Source organism: Delphinapterus leucas, chromosome 11 (genome assembly GCF_059928025.1).
Source record: "Delphinapterus leucas isolate spDelLeu-1000000601 "Yukka" chromosome 11, BTC_Dleu_Yukka2, whole genome shotgun sequence".
NCBI classification, from domain to species: Eukaryota; Metazoa; Chordata; class Mammalia; order Artiodactyla; family Monodontidae; genus Delphinapterus; species Delphinapterus leucas.
The window spans coordinates 23503695-23524714 of record NC_143139.1 but is presented as its reverse complement, the minus strand read 5'-3'; the positions used below and the strand labels follow the sequence as shown (position 1 = coordinate 23524714).

At 34.6% G+C, this 21020-nt stretch overlaps 1 protein-coding gene across 7 annotated transcripts in view; it reads right to left on the bottom strand.

The window, feature by feature from the left end:
* Window positions 1-21020, bottom strand: part of CCDC91 (coiled-coil domain containing 91) — a 411994-nt gene that overhangs the window by 318513 nt on the left and 72461 nt on the right. For 2 of the 7 annotated variants that reach the window (XM_089920446.1, XM_022577856.3), the window contains exons 2-4: window positions 14176-14379; window positions 3987-4202; window positions 591-633 (exon numbers count right to left, since the gene is read on the bottom strand). In XM_089920446.1, coding sequence (XP_089776572.1) covers window positions 591-620 — 30 coding nt within the window. In that variant the 5' untranslated portion in view covers window positions 621-633; window positions 3987-4202; window positions 14176-14379. Of the gene's footprint in view, window positions 1-590; window positions 634-3986; window positions 4203-14175; window positions 15679-21020 lie in introns of those variants that run through there. The other 5 variants (XM_089920448.1, XM_089920447.1, XM_089920449.1 and 2 more) reach the window with 4 other exon arrangements.

Genomic DNA, 21020 nt, shown 5'->3' with positions numbered 1-21020 from the left:
AAATAACTGGGTTACAAAATATTTCAATAAAACGAACACACACTGAAAAGGATTAAGGAAAAGACAGTGCTTCTTCAGCTAACAATTTCCTTACAAAGCATCCAACTAAAACCTAAGAGAATAATCCAACAGTGCAAACAATTAGCTCTATAAGCCACCAAAAGGCCGTGTACTTAATATACTAAATCAACTCATTACAGGTGTAAGCATGAAAATGTGTGACAGATCTTCAATATTCATCCCTCCTCTCACAAGTATTTCCTAAAAGACATGTATCCCAGCAAAATCATCTGCAGACAATTTCTCAAACCTCTTCTTTGCTGCTTCCACTAGGAGTACTTAACTACCTCAATTTAAACCATTCCTATGGTCATGACCAAGTGTTCAGTAACAATAAATCAGTTTTAACTTTCAGAGGGAATATATTTTAATTTTTCTTGATTTCATTTTTTTATTCCAGAGTTATATTCAAAATGATCAAGAAAGGATCATGAACACCAATGATACATAATACATTTAGTATACTCTATTATAATCCCACAAAGTTAAAACAATTACGTAAGCAAAATAAGGTAAATAACAGCACATACCTCAAAACCACCAAAATCATCATCATCCATTCTTTAATTGCACCTGAAAAACAGAAGACACTGAAACAAGCCCACACACAGAGTCATTTATGTCAAAACACTTCTCTCACTTAAAGGTATATACACATTTCGATTTGTTTTTTTATTTATAAATTAAAACTATTTCATTTGGGTTAAAATATATATTTTAACTATATGCATATGTATTTTTAACACAAAAAGACTGAGGTTTTTTGGCAAAATTAGCCATTCTGGCAAAATTAACAATTTCTGTGACTTTTTCAGCAACCATGTATTTTGCCATTTTATGTTAAGACGCCAGGAGTGGAAAAATATTCTTTTACATTTTAATTTGCTTTTCCCAAATTGGCACTAGGGCTCAATTCAATAATGCTTCCTGCTTTTTGCATCTATTCCTCAGTTGTCTGGCAACATCAGCACAAACTCCAGTTAAGAACAGGACTGTGGTGAATTTTTGGAAATCTGTCCCACACCACAAAGGTTCTTCCCTCGGTTTCATGGCCGAGGTTGATTTAGATTTTCAAAATTGATCAGCATTTTTGAGCTGTGGCCACAACTTCTGGAGCATTTTGATATGTGTATTTTTAGCTGAAACTGCTTTGCACTTTTGGAAAAATGTGGAGCAAGTTACTAGGCTGATCAAGATAAATCAAGTCATGTATTCATGGAGACTAGGAAAGAGAAAAACACAAGTGAATATCCAGAATACCTCTCTTCTTTACCCTTAAAGTATGTAAGAGAGACAAGCAGTGGGATAATACATGCTTTATTTTGTCCTAATGCACATCATAAAAATAAAAGGATAAAACCATGAGTGCATGGGCTTTGGAAAAAAAAAAGAAAAAAGAAAGAAAGAAAGAATAAGAAGGAGACGCTTTTATCTAACAAACAGTGAAAGAACTAAAAAACCTGGAAAGGTAAAATGAGTAATAGGTGATATATAGTAAAACAAAAAATAAATTCACAATAAATTGTGAAGTGATACTCTGTTCAGTAACTGGTTTCCTTTTCTTTCAAAAGTGAATATATTCAAATATTAATTATAGTTTTCTTGACCCAGTAATACTAAATGGACTTGATTACAGAAAAACAATCTTCTCCAACTTCTAAAAAAAAAAAAAAAAGCTAAGCAAATTAAATCATATGCTAAGCTTTAATTCTAAAGGTATTTTCTAAGGCATTTTGCTTTGAGTTATAAAGCAGTAGTTATCTACAGCCATGCTTTGCCTTGTCACTAAAATTAATACTAATGCCTTCAAAAATAAAACTCAAAGATAGTCAAAGAAAAATAAACAGTAAAAAACAATCTCAAGGATTGCTTTGTTTTAATAGGCAAAGAAAATTTATTTTCACAGAAACTCAGTAGGTAATGACACTATAAGGAATATGTAGACAGAAACACATTATAAAAAGGGACTACATTAAATTAATCAGAATATGACACCAGTATTGTCACCATTACCCACAATTTAACAATCTGTTGAAAAATTTTTAAAAGATGTACTTCTCCAAAAATCAAAGCTAAGCAACTCATCCACATACACTTAAAAAATATAAACCAGACTTTCAGAAACTTTTGATGGTGGTTAGTATGAAATGGAATTCACATTAATTCTGTGTTGCAAGCGAATAGAAATCTGTATGTGATTACATTTTTCATGAAGGCATTATGAAAGAAGAGTGATATGGATACTGAGAATTAACCGAGTCAAACTATAAACACCAAGTTTGTGTTTTCCACATGTGTCCCACGAATCTCAGGAGACAATTAAAAGATATTTTTAGCATCTACAAACACTGTACCCAAATAACATGGTTTCAAAATATTGGAATTTTTAGAGTAATGCTTCTATGTGTTTTCGTAAGTCATATCCCAATAAGTTATTTGTAAGGTGCCAGAAAATTTGAAAACAAAAACAAATACCCATGCCTAACAATCATTTCAGCTTGTTTGCCTGTGGTAATGAACCAAATACCATCAGTTTCCTAAGTACTGATTTAGCTCTACAAAAGAACATAGTAGTGACCACGGAGGCTTTCCATACCCCAGCAACTATTACACATTAAATGCAGATTAGTCTTCCTGTACTTTATTTTCAAAGAAATATTAATATATTTTAAAAGACAAATGTGTCCTGAGTTTCTTAAAATACAGTACTAGAGAAATAAACATTATTATTTTAAAGCAATAACCTTTCTCTGAATAATTTAGTTTCAAATTCTGAAACAGTTTCTGTTTCCTTCTGAACATTTTAAAGAGCAGGAGGAGGCAAAATTAACAACACTGATTTGTAAAAATCAATTTTACAAAACACAAAAACTAAAACTTAGTTTTTAAAAGGAAATATTACAAATGTGGGCTTCTTTATGGATTTAGCTAGTCCAATACATTGAGAACACTGTTTTGCCTACCGTGCATTTGTAAACCTTTTAGAAGATTTCTAGCATTTAACATTATCCCATTAAACTGCAAATATAACATAGCAATGCCAAATATATCTGTCATCTAAGTTATAGAATCATGAGCCTGGTCAAAAAATTGACAGTTCATGCAGTTCATTCTTTTGTGTCATGGCAGGGGGCAAGATGTATACTTTGTTATGTTGAAAGATTTCATAATATCTAGGTTTAACAATTCTCAGGCTTCTTTACATCTGAATTTAATCTCTTCTGTTGCACTATTATATTAATTCCCTCCTTAACTATCCTCAGTATTCAATATATTGCTGATATTTCACAAGAAAAACATACACAACACTTAATGTAACATTTTTATTATGCAACTCTATAGAAGAGATCGCTCAAGGTCCTCAAAGAGTTACGGCCTGGTGTGGAAGGGAGGGCAGTGTGCAAGAAAAGCATGCAAATATAACATGAAATATAAAAGGGTCTTAACGAAAGAAGAAAAAAAATCCAAGGGGGGAGAAAAAGATTTTCAGAAGGTGAAATGTCTAGTTGGAGCACCATGAAATGCTTCAGGTAAAAGGAGACATCTGAGATTTATTTCAAGAGACTTAGAGAATTTTAAATGGCACATTAAGAACACCCATCTTATTCAAGTCTTTTCCCAAAATCTTTTCCTAAAAGATAGCAAGCAAAGATTTGACTGTTTGCTTTCACATAAACACAGGGTCAAAGAGTAGGTAAAATGAAAAAACTGCAAAAAAAAAAAAAACTGAAAGCAAATACAAGGAAGATGAACCTTACACTACCAGTGGGGAAAATGAGAATCAATCACGTTTACATCACAGAAACCACAAAAGGCTCAAGAATGGTCAACGCAGAAAGTTGGGTCAAGATGAGACTCAAAATAAGAGTCACAGTCAGATATATTCCACCATCCCCTCCCAGAATCTGCACAACTGGGCAACTTACAATGCCTCATCACAGAAGAAAACTGAAGGTTTATTCCTTGGACAGGGTAAAACCAAGAATCTCTGGATTGGAAGACCAGAGACAGGTGACTAAGTCAAAGTTGTATTAAATTTTCAGACGCATTCCTCAGTCTTCTTTCACCACTCGGCAACCAAACTGCCACTTGCCAGGCTTCAACCTCTGAACAGCAAATCAGAAGATTCTTCTCTGGTGAATCTAATCAACCCATGAAAAAAAACCTCATCAGAAGTTCCACAAAGAAACAGTTCACTCAGGTAACACTACTTTGACAAACCCTACCCACACACACAGAATTTCCCATTTGCTCCTTATTTCAATAAGAAACAAAGTAAGTATAATGGTTAAAAGAAGGGACTATGGAGTCAGGCTGCCTGGATTCAAATCCTAGCTCTGCCACTTACCTACTGTGTTACATTGTGCAAGTTATTTAACATTTTATGACTCAGTTTCCTCATCTGTCAGATAGGAATAATAACAATGTGGTAACCAATTCCTAAAGTCATTATGAGGATTAAATAAGTTAAAATAGATGAAGCACTTAGAACAATGTCTGATACACTTTAATCATTATGTAAGTGTATGCTACTTTATTATTAGTATCTAACTCTTAACATATGAGCAGACTGCCAAGGACAATCAAAGATATGAAGAAAGTATCTAATATGAAAAATAGAGACCAAAAAAATGGAATAAACAAAGACTACATAGGAGAGAAATTTTTCTAAAAAATAAAAACTATAACTAATACCTTCAGAGAGCTGAGAACAGAAGACAGAGCATTCATGAAATAAGAACAAGAAGCTTTAATTTTTTTTGGGGGGGGAGGGTGTAAAATAAGACCAAGGTCTTGAAAATAAAAATGATTACAGAAATGAAAAACTTCTGGTTGGGTAATAGAGCTGAGAAAATCTCCTTTAAAAAGAAGAGTATAAAAGAAAAAGAAATGGAAAATCAGAGTAAAAATATAAGAAAATTAGAAGATCCAGTCTAGAATATGTAATATTTAATTATTAGGAACTCTAGAAAGACAGAACAGAGAAAACAAAAGATAAGAAATCATCAACAAAATAATAATAAAAGAAATTTTCTAAAACTAAAGTATACAATTTGCAGATTTAATGGTTCCTCATGTATCTAAGAAAATAGAAGTAAAAACCCACACTAAGTCACAGTAGAGAAAAAGAGAAAATCCTACAAGCTTCTAAAGAGATAAAATAGGTTTTATACAAAGGATAAAGAATATATGCAATGGCATTAGACTTAACAAGAGCATCACTGGAAGGCAAAAAACAATGAAGAAATGCTTCTAAAATTGTGAGGGAAATTCTACAGCACAGAACTTTATAATCAGCCAAACCAACAAATAATCAAGTTGAGGGAGGCATAAGCCATATTCACACCAGCAAAGTCTCAAAAAAAAAAAAAAAAAAATTCCCAAACACTCTATGGAGTAAACCAAGGGAATAAGACATGAGAGAGACATAGGATTAGGAAAAAGGAAATCCAACTAAGGTGAAAGGCAAAGGGAATTCTCCCAGAAAAAATGAAGTGAGTTCCCAAGACATCTATGTAACAAGAAGAGAGAGCAACCACTCAAATTGGAGCAGAGCGGAAAGCTCCTGGGAGATGTATTCAAGGAAATGAAATTAATAGACTGTCTCTGTTTTACCGTCATAAGAGTAATATTAAACAACTGGGGGAAAATTTAGGCTTGAATTAGTGATTAGAAAATTAACCAAAAGAAAACAGTGAGAAAATAATGTGTTGGACAGGAAAAGTAAACATTATATACTATATTTTTCAGCTGTGAATAGTATTGACATGGTCATAATGTAAACAATGAATAACTAACTGCGCCAAAATTATAACCATATTGGGAAGGTAAGAGAAAGAAGATGAAGGATGTGGTATGAGGCAGCGGGGCTGGTAAAAGACAGTTAAAGCCTCATCTTCCATAATGGAAAGACAATGGATATGAAATTTAAAAATCGAGAAGTAGCAATAATAAACATGTTATTTTGTGATTCACTGGTAAACACTAAAAGAATCAGCTATATATGCTGAACATCTTGCTTCTAGAAAGCAAGAAATGGAGAGGCTGGAAAAGAATAGAGGGCATTAGGAGATGGCTGTGGGTCATAACAAGCCTTTTACAACTTTAAACTGTGGTCATGCATAACTGAATTTTTTTAATGATAGCATAAAACATCATGGCACAATGAATCAACTACCCATTATTTCCATCAAAATACTACTCTGAAAAAGAAAACTCAAGGTAAGTTTTTTTTTTTCAGAACAAACTATAAAAGAAGGCTTAAATGTTTTAAATAAGCATTTCATCAGTGAATAAATGAAAATGTATCATGTTAGTCTCCTTTATAACATGTTCCCATATTATAAGTATTTATACAAAATGTAAAAGTGTACCTTAGACACCAAAGTTGCTCAAAACAAAATGCAAAAAACACCAGAGAAACAGACAATTTAGGTAACTGACTTCAGAAAATACAATCTCCAAAGATTATCCAGATTATTCAATCAGCCTGAAGTGCCTTACTAGTTAACACTGTCCATTCAGCATTTAATTCAATCTCTATCCCATCTGGAAAACTACTGGCTAACCAACATCTGCATAATCACAATATTTTTCCATTTGAGACTATTTCATGCCATGTTTCCTAGAAGCAACAGACAGGTGATTTTTTTTTTCAGACAGTCCGAAGCAAATATAAATTGGTAAGAGGAAACATAACAAAGGAAATACATATAAACACAGACAGACACACACATACCCTTAGTTAAGGTTAAAAATGAACAGCCATTAAGATTGAACTAAAAGGAAGAGTCTAATCATATAAAATCAGAATTTCAAGCTTATCTGTTCAAGGAAATTATTTGTTTACCTGCATTTCCCTAGCTCTTCCAAGGTAATGTAAGGACCATTTCTTAACCTTTCTTTTTACTCCCTAGGACCTTGAACTATGTAGCTCCTAGCACATATTAGGAGCTCAAAAAATATTTTTGAATCAATGCTTTTGGAATAAATGACTCAATAAAAGCAAATGAGTTACTAATAGTTCCTCCGTAACTTCCCTTTTCCTCTTATTTCTCCAAGAAAAATACGTTGGAGTTTGAGCACTAAAACAGCTCTACCTTTATTAAGGCATGAGCCTGAGAGTCTATATCTTAAAAGAAATTATAGTGCCACAATCCACTCTCTTATCCAATTATTATCGTGGCTAATGATAATTTTGAAACTTCCTATATGAAGCCGATTTGCAGAATTATTACCATACTATAAATAATACTGCCAATGGCAAAATATAATCACAAGTTAAAAAAAAATAACTGAGATGTATATTCACTACCTGAAAAATATTCTACTCATAAATGATGAGATAGGAAAACACCCCAACCAGAACTAATTCTAATAACTAAACATTTTCCTTTATGTAATTTTCATCTGTGCTATCAATTAAGTCTTTGTGTTTGCCAACCTTCATTCAGGAAATGTACATGTCCCAGCAGATGAGAAAAAAAAGCACTTAGACTGTCCAATTGCTTAATCTACTTTCCAACCCGGTTAATTCTTCTACCTCCTCCAACTCCTTAACAGCAATCTTTCCCTCAGCTGGTGGTCTTCTGATCATATCTCACTCTCAATCTTAATGCTCTACCCAAATTTTCCAGAATGAACCACCTCATTGGGGCCAGTCATATATACCCAACCAAATAATAAATATTTTCATATGGTTATCCTGCTGTCAGTTCAAAATTCTCACTCTATGAATTACACTCCTTCTATCTGGCAAAATCTCAACCCTCAATGAATCTTAAGGGGTACATACATCACCTCTTCTCACATTTTAAAAGAGGACAAAGGCCTTCTCTGGATAGAAGGAAACAAGACTAAAGAAATACTATAGTCCCTTTCTCTACCTTCTTTACTTCTCTCTAAGAAAAAAAGAAGAAGAATGATGAGAACAGGACATCCATATGTTCTCTACAGGTGAGGTTAATGTAGAGAGGTCAGCATGCATGCACAGTACAAGTTCTTTGGGTTCCTCACTGGGAACTTTGTGCCCATAAACAATATAATCTTCCTCTGGTCCAGCTCCCATAAGAGAAGCTCACCAGAGAAAAACTTCATTTTCTTAGCATGGAGACATGTTTTTTAGCTTACGGGTAAGTTTAATTCAGGAAAGAACTTGTAGGAGACCTCATTTCAGCCTCAGTCCATGCCACATTTAAACTTTTAAGACTAGAGCCACTTTTCTGATTCCTATGACTCTTGGTTCTATGTCTCAATAGCTTCAGAACCTGGAGTGGTTACAAGGCAAGAGATAACAGCTCCCACAAAGAACCACCAACAATATCCAACTGCCTGTCTTCTGCTGAGAAGTATCAAAGGATTCATTATAAAATGCAGGTTTCCCATCTTCAACTGGGTCCACAGTGCAGCCTACCACACCCACTTTTTCTCTAATTGAGCCTCTTTCCCTCATTCTGCGAAGCTATTTCAAAGATTTTCCACTCTCCTCAAACTTCCAACCTGTCTATTCCTTTCACTAATCAAAGCACATGACCAAGCCTCCTGCTAAACAGAGAAAACAAAAGGCATTTTAAGGGAAGGCCCTTAACTTTTTTCTACCAAAACTTTAGTTACCAGCAGTTATACCCAACTATTCTACTTCATTCTGCTCACAAGAAAAAAGGAATCCCTCCACCTACTTAGGGCTAATTCCTCATCTGTGCTCTGAGACCTGGCTCTCTCAACTATTCCCTCTCTTTATTAAATACTCAACTTTCCCCTTCTATTTGGCTCCTTCCTATTAACACTGAAACATGTTCCGTGTCCTACATCTTTAAAAATGAAACAAAACAAAAACAAAAGCAAAACCATCCTCAACTACATTCTTCTCCAACCACAGCCCTCTCCTTTTCACAACTCAACATCATAGATGCTCTATTCTTACAGCCCATGCCTGCAACCAATTACCTCCTTTTCACTAAATGCAAAAAGACACTTTCAATTCCTTGTCTTATTTGAACACTAACAGTATTTGACCAGGCTTTCCTTCTCAAAACACTCTCAATCCGTGGTTTGCAAAACAACCATACTTCTTCCCTCTTTCTTCCTATTTCTCTGACTGCTTCTTCCCAATCCCCCTTACAGGTTCTTCTTCTACCTACCCTTTAAATGTTAGTGTTCTAAGTGCTCCAATCTAGCCCCTCTTTTTATCTCATTTCAAATAAACTCTCTAGATTACCTCGTTCATTCCTTCAGATTCATTTACAAACAAGTTAAGGAATCTCTAGTTCAGATCCATCTCCTGAGCTTCAGATCCATAAACCCAACAGACAATTGACTAGTTTCTCTTTCATCTAACAGGTACTTCAAATTCAATACAATCAAAACTGAACTCAAGATCTCTTCCATCAACCTCAAATTAACTCTTCCTCTAGGATTCCTTCACCCAGTGATTGGTACTGCCATCTACAACACAGTTGACCAAGACAAAAACCTGGAGTCATCCTTGCGTCCTCCTTCTCTCACTCCACACATCCAATCAGTCACCACATCCTATGTCCTAAATACTTCTAGAATGCATGTACTCAATCGCCAATACTTTCATCCTAGTTAAGGCACCTTTATCTTTCATCTGGTTTATAGTATCAGCCTTCAAAATAGTTCTCTGCTTCCAGTTTGCTCCTTTCTATTCCATCCTCCACTCCACTGCCCAAGTGATTCTTCTAAAGACTCATCTATTTAAAATTTTTCAAGGGCTCCTTATCAGTTTTTGGATGCAGTCAAAATTCTTAACATGAACTAACGAATCTGTGTAACCTAACTGTTCCTACCATCCTCATCTGTAGCATATCCATATACTGCAATCATTATTATTACTGTATTAGGAGATACCCTAAATATATTATTCTATGGCTAAAATAAACTTCCTTTCTTCTTCACAAAAGACTTTCTATTCTAAATCTGTTATTTTCGGTCAATAGTATTATCATTCTCTAATCTATCCAGAATGCAGAAACTACGTGTTACCTTTTACACTTTACACTATAGCCAGGTATGTCATTCAGTCCTGTATTAGTTTCCTCGCTCCTCTTTCCTTTCTCCTCTGGTGACCATCCCTGTGATTCAAATATCTATCACTATTTCTGGAAAATTATCAGAACTTACTTTCAGTCACTTTGCTCTTCAATCCATTCATCACACTGGGTAGCTCTTTATAAAACAATTAAGTTTTAAACTCTAAAACTGTCATCATATCAATCTCAACTCCAAATCTTTCAAAACAAGAATGACAAATCCATGCCTCTATGGGACACAAACTTTGGAGCCTCACCATGTAAGCAAAGCAAACATGAACACAAAGTTGTGAACTGCATTGGCACTAATGATTAGAAGTAAAAATGTATCCTGTAAAAAAGCCTACAATTACATCACAATATTAAGGCAATATTATGAGGGTACTCTACACAACAAGCAATAGAGAAAAGTGTTAGTTAACAACACAGTAAAATCAGTGTTGACAACTTTATAAAGTGCAGATCACAAATGTAATTTTCTCTAATGAAGTGTTTCATATCTTTCATAGTGTTATATGCTCGTCTACTTTTTTTTTATTTATAGTGAAGCCTCATTTAGCTGGACAGATATATCTGATAATCTCATCTAACTGAAACATGGTTGTTCTGATACAATAAGCATAACACTCTTAGGTAGATAACAGTGAAATTATAAACTCAGCGCCTCAGTGTTCAGATACTTTAACCACAGACAGCTTTACACTCTTGATTAAGAATTTGTTGGGCTTCCCTGGTGGCGCAGTGGTTGAGAGTCCGCCTGCCGATACAGGGGGCGCGGGTTCGTGCCCGGGTCCGAGAAGATCCCACATGCCTCAGAGCCGCTGGGCCCGTGAGCCATGGCCGCTGAGCCTGCGCATCCGGAGCCTGTGCTCCGCAACGGGAGAGGTCACAACAATGAGAGGCGGGCGTACCGCAAAAAAAAACACAAGAATTTGAGAATTTGTTTACTCTTTTACTAGACATAATTAGAGGCCCCCAAGTGCCTCTCTGACCTCAACTATAACTCCCCCGACTCACTTTTTTCTAGCTACATGTATCCTCCCTATCATACTCCTGCCTCAAGGCGTCGGGGTTTTTAATTGTTTATTCTTTTTTTTTAAAATAAAATTAGGATATGAAAACCCACCACCAAGCATAAAACTGAAGATCCTAACAAGAAATTACACATAACCCCTCCTTGGACCTCTCTGGACTCACAATCCTAAATTTATTTTTCATCATTCCTTTGCTTTCAAGTTAATGAAGTTCCATTTTATCTACACTAAAAAAAAGCAGATTATTTTTATTTTAACTCTTTTTTTTTTTGTGGTACGCGGGTCTCTCACCGCTGCGGCCTCTCTCGCTGCCGGAGCACAGGCTCCGGACGCGCAGGCCCAGCGGCCACGGCTCACGGGCCCAGCAGCTCCGCGGCACGCGGGATCCTCCCGGACCAGGGCACGAACCCGCGTCCCCCGCATCAGCAGGCGGACTCCCAACCACTGCGCCACCAGGGAAGCCCTTAACTATTCTTTTTTTTTCTTTTTTTTTTTTTGCAGTACGCGGGCCTCTCACTGTCGTGGCCTCTCCCGTTAAGGAGCACAGGCTCCGGACGCGCAGGCTCAGCGGCCATGGCTCACGGGCCCAGCCGCTCCGCTGCACGTGGGATCTTCCAGGACCCGGGCACGAATCCGCGCCCCCTGCATCGGCAGGTGGACTCTCAACCACTGCGCCACCAGGGAAGACCTTAACTATTCTTAAAGAGTATCCCATGACATAAATTTAGGGGACTTAACTTTTTCACATAATATTATGTTGCTAATATTATTTTAGCTGCCATTCATTCTTTTGACTACTATAATACACCTCAGTTTATTCAGTCACTTTCCTGTCAATAGACAGTTGGGTGGCTTATATTTTGTTACTGAAAACAGAACTGCTATCAACATTCTCCAACACATCTACTTTTGTATATACACAGAATTTCTGTTGGGTGTATGTCTATTAGTAAAATCACTGGGTTTTAAGGTTTGTCTATGTTCAGCTCCACAAGATAATGAAAAACTATCTTCCAAAATGGTTGCTCGAATTCTACTTGCAGAAGCAACATATAAAAGTATTGTGAATCCACATACTTTCCAACATTTGGTTTTAAATGGTATCTCACTGTGTACTTAATTTGATTTCCTCAATCATTAACAAAGTTGAAATCTCTTCATATGATTATTAATCACATATAGTTTCTCTTTTATCAAATACCTATTTATGTCTTTCACTATTTTTCTGTGTTGTTTGTGCTTTTTGAGTTGTATGATTTTTTTATATTAATCATTGTCAGTTGTGTATATTGTAAACATCTAGTTTATAACCTGTCTTTCACTTTCTTTAAGGCAGCTTTTGATGAACAAAAATTCTTAATGTTAACTGAATCTATTATTACAATAACTAATCAGTTTATAGTCTTATCTTTTAAATCCTTTCCTATCCTTAGGTTTAAAAAGATATACATACCTGTATTTTCTACAAATAAAATTTTATATTTAACATTTAAGTACTTAACCCATCTGCAGTTTAATTTTTGTATATGGTAGAACCACAGATCCAATTTCTTTTTCTTTTTTTTGCCAATACAGATAATTTTTCCAATTACATTCAATGAATAGTAACTTCTTTCCTAACTAATCTGATATGTCATCTTTATCACATACCAAAATTCCATAAATATGTGGCTCTGTTTCTGGCTATCGAATTATTTCAGTAGAAATGAAATCTATGATATTGAACCATCCTATCCAAAAACATGTTATATAACTAAGATATATCACGGTTAATCTTTTTTTAATGCCTATTAATAAAATCTTATCAATTTCCCTAAAGAAGTCTTGTATATCTCCTGTTAGATTTATTCTTAGATACTGATATTCTATGATACATTAATGTCTTCTTTTATATTTTCTAGTTGTCTGTTGCTGTTGTATAATACGATTAAACTCTGTATATTTATCTTATATCCATTCATCTTGGCTAAACTCATATCTAATAATTTATCTACATCTTTTGATTGTATATGTAAATGATCATATTATCTCCAGATAACAACAGTTTTATTTCTTTCCAATTCTTATTCTCTAATTTCTTTTTCTTATCTTAAAGCACTGGCTATGTCCTCCAATAAAATGCTATATGTAGAAGAGGTAATGTGGTGATTATACTTTTCAAAGACAGTATCAAAAATACTTCCTAACTCACATATTCTCCTAAGAATGAAACAATGATATTCCTTCCAGTGAGCTGTAAGGTCTCTGTCTTCTCCCTTTGAACCTATGTATATCGTTATGACTTCCACAGCCAACACAGCACAGCAGAATTAACATGTGTGACTTCCTCAGTTAGGTAATAAAAATGCAACTTCTGTCTTGTGTCCTTGTATTGTTCAACTTGTAACCTAGCTACCATGTTATGAGAAAAGCCAAGCCAGCCCACTTGAAGAGATGACACGGATAAGCCACGTGCACATTTTCCAACTGATTGCCTGAGTTCCCAGCCAGCAACTGGAATCAAACAACCAGATATATGAAGATACTTCCTGATGATTCCAGGCTCTAGCTATCAAGCCACTTCCAGTGTTTAAGTCATCCCACTGAGGCGTTAGAAAGGGTGGAGCAATAACAAACCTTCCTATTCTGCAGTGTCCCAGTTCCTGACCCTCAGAATCCATAAGTATAATAAAATAGTTGTTTTATGCCCTTAAGTTTGAGATGATTTGTTATGTAGCAATAAAAACAGTAGATTGGGTTATAACATCCGTGCCTATACCATTCCTGTTTTTAAAGGGAATGTTTTTAATATTTCTCCATTTAAAAAGATGTTTGCTGATGACTGTTGGTTTTTTTTTTTTTAATAGTCCCAACAGGTTAAAGAATCTCCCTCTTTTCCTAATTTATTAAGCATCCTAACCATGAACTTACACTGATAATCAAATGTTTTTTTCTACATACTGACATTACCATATGATTTTTCTCTTTTAACCTATTAATGTCATCATTTACATTTATAGATCATGTAATAGTAAACCATCCTTGCATACCTGAAAAAAAGCCAACTTTGTGATAGCATTTTTCTTCTTTTACAATGTTGGTTTCAATCTGCTAATATCTTGTTTGAGACTTCTACAGCTACATTCATGAGTGAAATACATCTGCAATTTTCATTTCTTGTCATGCCTTCATCTGGTTTAGGTATCAGGGTTACGTAGGACTTTCAGAACTAGGTGGGGCAACATCCTCTTTTTCTATTAATTAAAAAGAGATTGCATCAGATTGGAATAACCTATTTCTTAAAATTTTGGTAGAAACTTGCTTAGCAAATCATCTGGACTTGTTGCTTTCTTTGTGGTAAGATTCAATTTCTTATAATTATAGAATGATTCAGACTTTTAATTTCTCCCTCATTTTTTGTAAGTAATATTTTTCTAGAAATGCGTCTTCTAAGTTTTTAAAAAACAGTTGACATAAAGTTGTTAACAGTATCATCATGGTTGTTATTTTTATTATGGTAAAATAAATACAACATAAAATTAACTATCTTAACCATGTTTAAGTGTACAGTTCAGCAGTATTAAGTAGATTCGTATCATTGCGAAATCACCATCATCCATCTTTTCATCTTGCAAAACTAAAACTCTGTACCCATTAAACTATAACTCTCCATTCTCATCTCCCTAGTCCTTGACAACCATCACTCTATTTTCTGTCTACATGATTTTGACTACTCTAAGCGCCTCATGTAAGCAGAATAATACAGTAATTGTCTTTTTGTGACTGGCTTATTTCACATAGCATAATGTCCTCAATGCTCTTCCACGCTATAGCATATATCAGAATTCCCTTCCTTTTTAAGACTGAATAATATTCCATTATAAGTAAGTACCACATTTTGCTTATCCATTCATCTGTCAGTGGACACTTGGGTTGTTTCCGTGTCTTAGCTATTGTGAAGAATACTGCTATGAACATGGGTGTACGAGTATCTTTTCAAGACCCTGCTTTAAACTATTTTGAATATATACCCTGAAGTAGAATTGTTAGAGTATGCGGTAATTCTACTTTTAATTTCTGGAGGAACTGCCATACTGTTTTCCACAACAGCTGTATCATTTTGCATTCCCACCAACAGTGTTCAAGGGTTCCAATTTCTCTACATCTTCATCAACACTTATTATTTTCTGGGTTTGTTTTTTTTTTAAATAGTAGCCATCCTAATGGGTGTGAGGTGGTGTCTCATTACAACTGATTTTGCATTTCCCTAATGATTAATGATGTTGAGCATCTTTTCATGAGCTTATTGCATTTTGTACATCTCCTTTGGAGAAATGTCTATTCAAAACCTTTGCCCATTTTTTAATCTACTTGTTTGTTTTTAAAGAAGATGTTGGGGGTAGGAGTTTATTAATTTATGTATTTATTTTTGCTGTGTTGGGTCTTCGTTTCTGTGCCAGGGCTTTCTCTAGTTGTGGCAAGCGGGAGCCACTCTTCATCGCGGTGCATGGGCCTCTCACTATCACGGCTTCTCTCATTGCACAGCACAGGCTCCAGACACACAGGCTCAGTAGTTGTGGCTCACAGGCCTAGTTGCCTCACGGCATGTGGGATCCTCCCAGACCAGGGCTCGAACCCGTGTCCCCTGCATTGGCAGGCAGATTCTCAACCACTGCGCCACCAGGGAAGCCCTACTTGTTTGTTTTTTATTGTTGAGTTTTAGGAGCTCTCTATATATTCTGGATATTAATTCCTTACCAGATATACAGTTTGCAAATATTTTCTCCCATTCTGTGGAGAAACTAAATCTTTCAAACACTGCTAGCAGAAATGTAAAATGGCACTGCTACTCTGGAAAATAATTTGTCAGTTTCTTTTTTTTTTTTTTTTTTTGCGATATGCGGGCCTCTCACTGCTGTGGCCTCTCCCATTGCGGAGCACAGGCTCCGGAAGCGCAGGCTCAGCGGCCATGGCTCACGGGCCCAGCCTCTCCGCGGCACGTGGGATCTTCCCAGACCGGGACGCGAACCCGTGTCCCCTGCATCAGCAGGCGGACTCTCAACCACTGCGCCACCAGGGAAGCCCTGTCAGTTTCTTTAAAAGCTAAATATACACTTACCAAAAGATCTAGCAATTGTACTTCTGGGCATTTTTCCCAAAGAAATGAAAACTTATGTCCACACAAAAATCTGTACACAATTGTTCATAGCTTTGCTTTTAACAGTCAAAAAATGGAAACCACCAAAATGTCCTAAAATAAGCGAACATTTAATCGAACTGTGCCACATCCATGCCACTGTAGTATTAGTCAGCATTAAAAAGAAAAGAACTACTGATACACGCAACAAGTTGGATGAATCTCAAGGGCATTATACTGAGTGAAAAAAAGCCAATCTCAAAAGGTCAAATACTGTATGATTCCATTTATATAACATTGTCAGAATGACAAAATTGTAAATATGGAGAACAAATTAGTGGTTGCTAGCGGTTGGGGATGGTGGGGAGGGAGGGAGTAGGGATGACTATAAAAGGGTAGCACAAGGATATCTTATTGGTGACAGAATAGTTATATGTTTTGATTTGATATTGGTTCTGTGGTAAAATGACAGAACTGTACACACACACACTGTACCAATATCAACTTCCTGGTTTTGATATTGTACTACAGTTACATGAAATATAACCATTTGGGAAACTGAATGAAAAGTAAGCAGGACTTCTCTGTACTATCTTTGCAACCTCTTATGAATCTACAAACATTTCAAAATGAAAAGTTTTTTTTAAATCCACACATCTTAAAAAAGTTAATGTATTTTACTAAAATAAAATCTAAGTGTGTCTCTTTTAAAATGTTTTGTCTTATACTGTATTTTCCTCTGAATCGGCTCACCAATTTATCACGTAACTGCCTTAGGTTCATAATGCATTAATTTAGTACGTTTTAGAAACACCAACACCAATGACTTGACAGAAGAGATGTGCCCATTTTGAGGCATAAATACTATTTACCTCAGTCTTTTATAAACAGCAACAAAAATTATGAGACAAACAAAAAAGAAAGTCAAGAGACAAAGAGATCAACAAAACCAGGCCAGGAGACCAGGAGATGATCCAGATGACAGGAATTTAAAAAAAAAAAAAAAAAAAAAAGCAACTGTGATTAATATAAGAATACAGTGGAAAGGTAGAAAACATGCATACCATGGCTATCAACAGATAGATGGAAACTAGTAAAAAGAGTAAAATGAAAATGCTGGTAATGAAAGACACAGTATCAGAGAGGGAAATATCTTTTATGGGCTTATCATCATAATGCACAGAACAGAAAAAAAAAAAGCAGTGACCTTGAAAATAGATCAACAGAAATTATCCAAATTGAAACACATACAAACACATATTGAGAAAAAAGTATCCATCCTTGAACTGCAGGACAGTATCAGAGGGCCTATCATATGTGTAATTAAAATTGCAAAAGAAAAGAGAAAACAGAGAGAAATATTTAAAGAGATATTGGCTGAGAGTTTTTCAAAATTAATTAAAGACAACAAACACAAACCAAGAAAATTCAGAGAACCCACACCAGATAAAGTGCACAAATTCTCACAAAACCTAACGTGAGGTAAGATACATACAAAAAAGTAAAGCATATGAGAGATTTGGAAAGATCCCTCAAAATAGGATAGGAAATTTAAAGCAAATTATCTTTCTCCTCTAATATGTAATAAACATCTCGGCTACTTATTCCTCATACATACTCTTCAAATCTGAAAAAAAAAGTTAAAGGTTTCAGTCATCAAATAACTGAATAACATACAATAGCTAAGCTGTTACAGAATTGGCTGTCTGAATCTATGCCAATACTATAACTTTAGAAGTATGAAAATATGCTAATTATTTCCAAATACTCAACATTTTTCTCCTAGTAAGAAATATGGTACATGAAACCAAAGATTTCTCATTAGTAAATCATGAAGAGACTGAAATTTTTAGCATATTGATAAAGATGCTCAGTTGAACTCCAAATGTAAACAGTCTGCAAATGCCTAAAGCATACTTAAAAATTATTTTATCACTAAGAACACCTATTATAGGGCTAGATATTAATTTTTAATGAGTATTTCTTCTAAATTTTGCTTTGCAATATTTGAACTATACTTTTCTCGAGAATTTTATTGTCAAAACAAGATAAAAACAATTCATTATGATGCCCTACATACAGTTTTCATTTTATCCTATTCACTTCCAGTACTCAAATATATACATGTGTTTAAATTACACATGAAATTATAAATTTCTTTTTCATATATTACACCATTAATATAGTTCTAAGTCATTATTGGCTTTGTAACTGTACTATTCATGATTGTATTATTTATGCCTGCATAATATTCCATCAACATGACAATTTAACCATTTTCCTATTTTTAAACATTAAAGTTTATCTAATATATTCCCTAATATAGAGCCAACACCACAATGACTTCATTATGCATTAACTTTTTATTATTTTAGGCCTTAGTATAGACTCCTAGATACAGAATGATTAGCTCAAAGACTGAACACTGCTTGATGAAGTTTGTTGAATCACTTTCCAAAGGAGGTATACTAATTAACACCACTACATGCAATTTTTAAAGAGTCTTTTATAGATATAAATACGTAAATATATAATTTTAACTTTAGAGCATAAGTACGATCATACCATCATAGAACTGTTGTTTTTAATCCAATCTTTTTCCTTTATGAACGTGGTTCCCTACCTCACATATACCTTCCTTCCTTTCACACATAACAGTGCCACCCATCTACTGACCCAGACAGTCCAAGTAAATAAGCTAATATGTATCTAGCCTGTATCTCTGTTCTCATATAATCATATCCAATTATGTATTCTCATATACACATCTACATACATAATGGTATTGTCATTGCATTTTCTTTAAAATATAGGATGTCACAGACATTTTTCATTACCTTATTTTTTCTCACATCATAATACCCAACGGAAATCCCTCCTAGTCTACTGGTGGTATATATCTGATTCATTCTTTTTAACTGCTACTAAGATTCCATCCTTTAGATACTTAATAAATACATATTTATTCAGCCATTCCTCTACCAATAGATATGTACTTTGTTTCTGGTTTTTTGCCACTACAAATAAATGCTTGTACAGAAACTTTTATATGTGGAGGTATTTTTCTATGGGCTAGATTCCAAATCATGAGATTGCTAGGTCAACTAGTATATATAGTATATTTTTAATTTTAATAGATGTTGTCAAATCATCTTCCAAAAAGGCTCCATTAATCCATCTTTCTACCAACAAAGTATAAAAACAGCTTTTTCTCTTAGTTTCCTGTCAGCAAAAGATTATTGTTGGTCCTTTTCTCTTTTTCTTTTTTCTTTTCCATAAAGGGTAGGGGTTGAGGAGGCAGTTTGATAGATATAAAGTTATATTACATTGTTACCTTAATTTGCATTACTCTACTAGTGAGTATGAACATATTTTTACATGTTGTTGGCCATTTGAATCTCCTTCATATCTTGTACTAATTTTCCTGTATTGTTGTTTGCTCCCTTTTTGGCAATATCTAAGTAGTTATTTCATGTAAAAGATATCCATTTTGTCCTTCCTCTGCACTGCAAATACTTTTATCAAACCCACTGTTCGTATGCTATATTTTGTCATTCAAAAATTGTTTCATAAAGTCAAATATAGCTTTCCTTCTTTATAGTTTATAGATATTTAATGGTGGTTAATGTCTCCCTCACACCAAGAATGCACATGTAATCTCCTATATTTAGTGCAGAACTTTTATTATTCTTTCCATGTGGAATTTATTTTTGTACATTGTATAAGATAGGGATCCAATTTTATTTCCCCAAAATGGGATAGCCAGATGTGCCAGAACTAGTTATTAAATAACCTACCTTCATTCTCCTAAATTGAATTTTCATATATAACATGGTTGTATGTATAGGGATCTACTGCCAGGTCCTCTATTTTGTTTATTTGAATTATTTTAATTCAAAGCTTTTCAATACTATTCATCAAATACCCTTCTCTTGGCCATCATCATATCCCCATCAACAATGGCTGACATACTATAATTGCTCAATCATTATTTGCTGAATGAATAAACTTTATTTTAAAAATGAAGTTTTTTATCTGTAGCACCCACTCTATTTTCTGCCTGTTTATGTCTTGCTCCCACTTGTATTCCCCACATACAGCAGCATATAAATATTTCATAATTAAACAAATAATAATAAAGTTGATTCTGACTGGACCCTAGTAAGAAATTGCTTTGTTTCCTAAAGTTCATTAACCCTGCTGAATCCCTAGAGTCCAACTGGGTACTCCCCTTAGGGTTAATGGAGTCTTACTACCATGTTACTATAAATTTTGCCTACAAATCATATTTATTTATAATGCCAAGGTTATTAACTAACATTTAATTATAAATAACCAAATATTATTGAAGCCTGTCTATTTAGAGTATGTGACTGGTTCTATTCTATACATCAAAACTAAAACCAATTTATTTTTCAAAAATTATATCTCAGAATAGGATAAGGTCTACTAAGTACAAACTTAATATTTATGTACAGTATAACTAACATGGACTCTAAGATATTAAAAATAATAATATATATATACACAAAAACTTGCAGGAGAATGTTCACAGAAGTTTTATTCACAATCACCAAAAACTGTAAACAACCAAGAAGTCCTTCAATATGGAAGAGAATAACAAACTGAGATACATCCACACAATGGAATACTTGGCAGTGATAAAGAGGAATAAGCCGTCAAGCCACAAAAAGACAAGGATCAATCTTAAATGAACAGTACTAAGTGAAAGAAGCCAGTCTGAGAAGGCTATATACT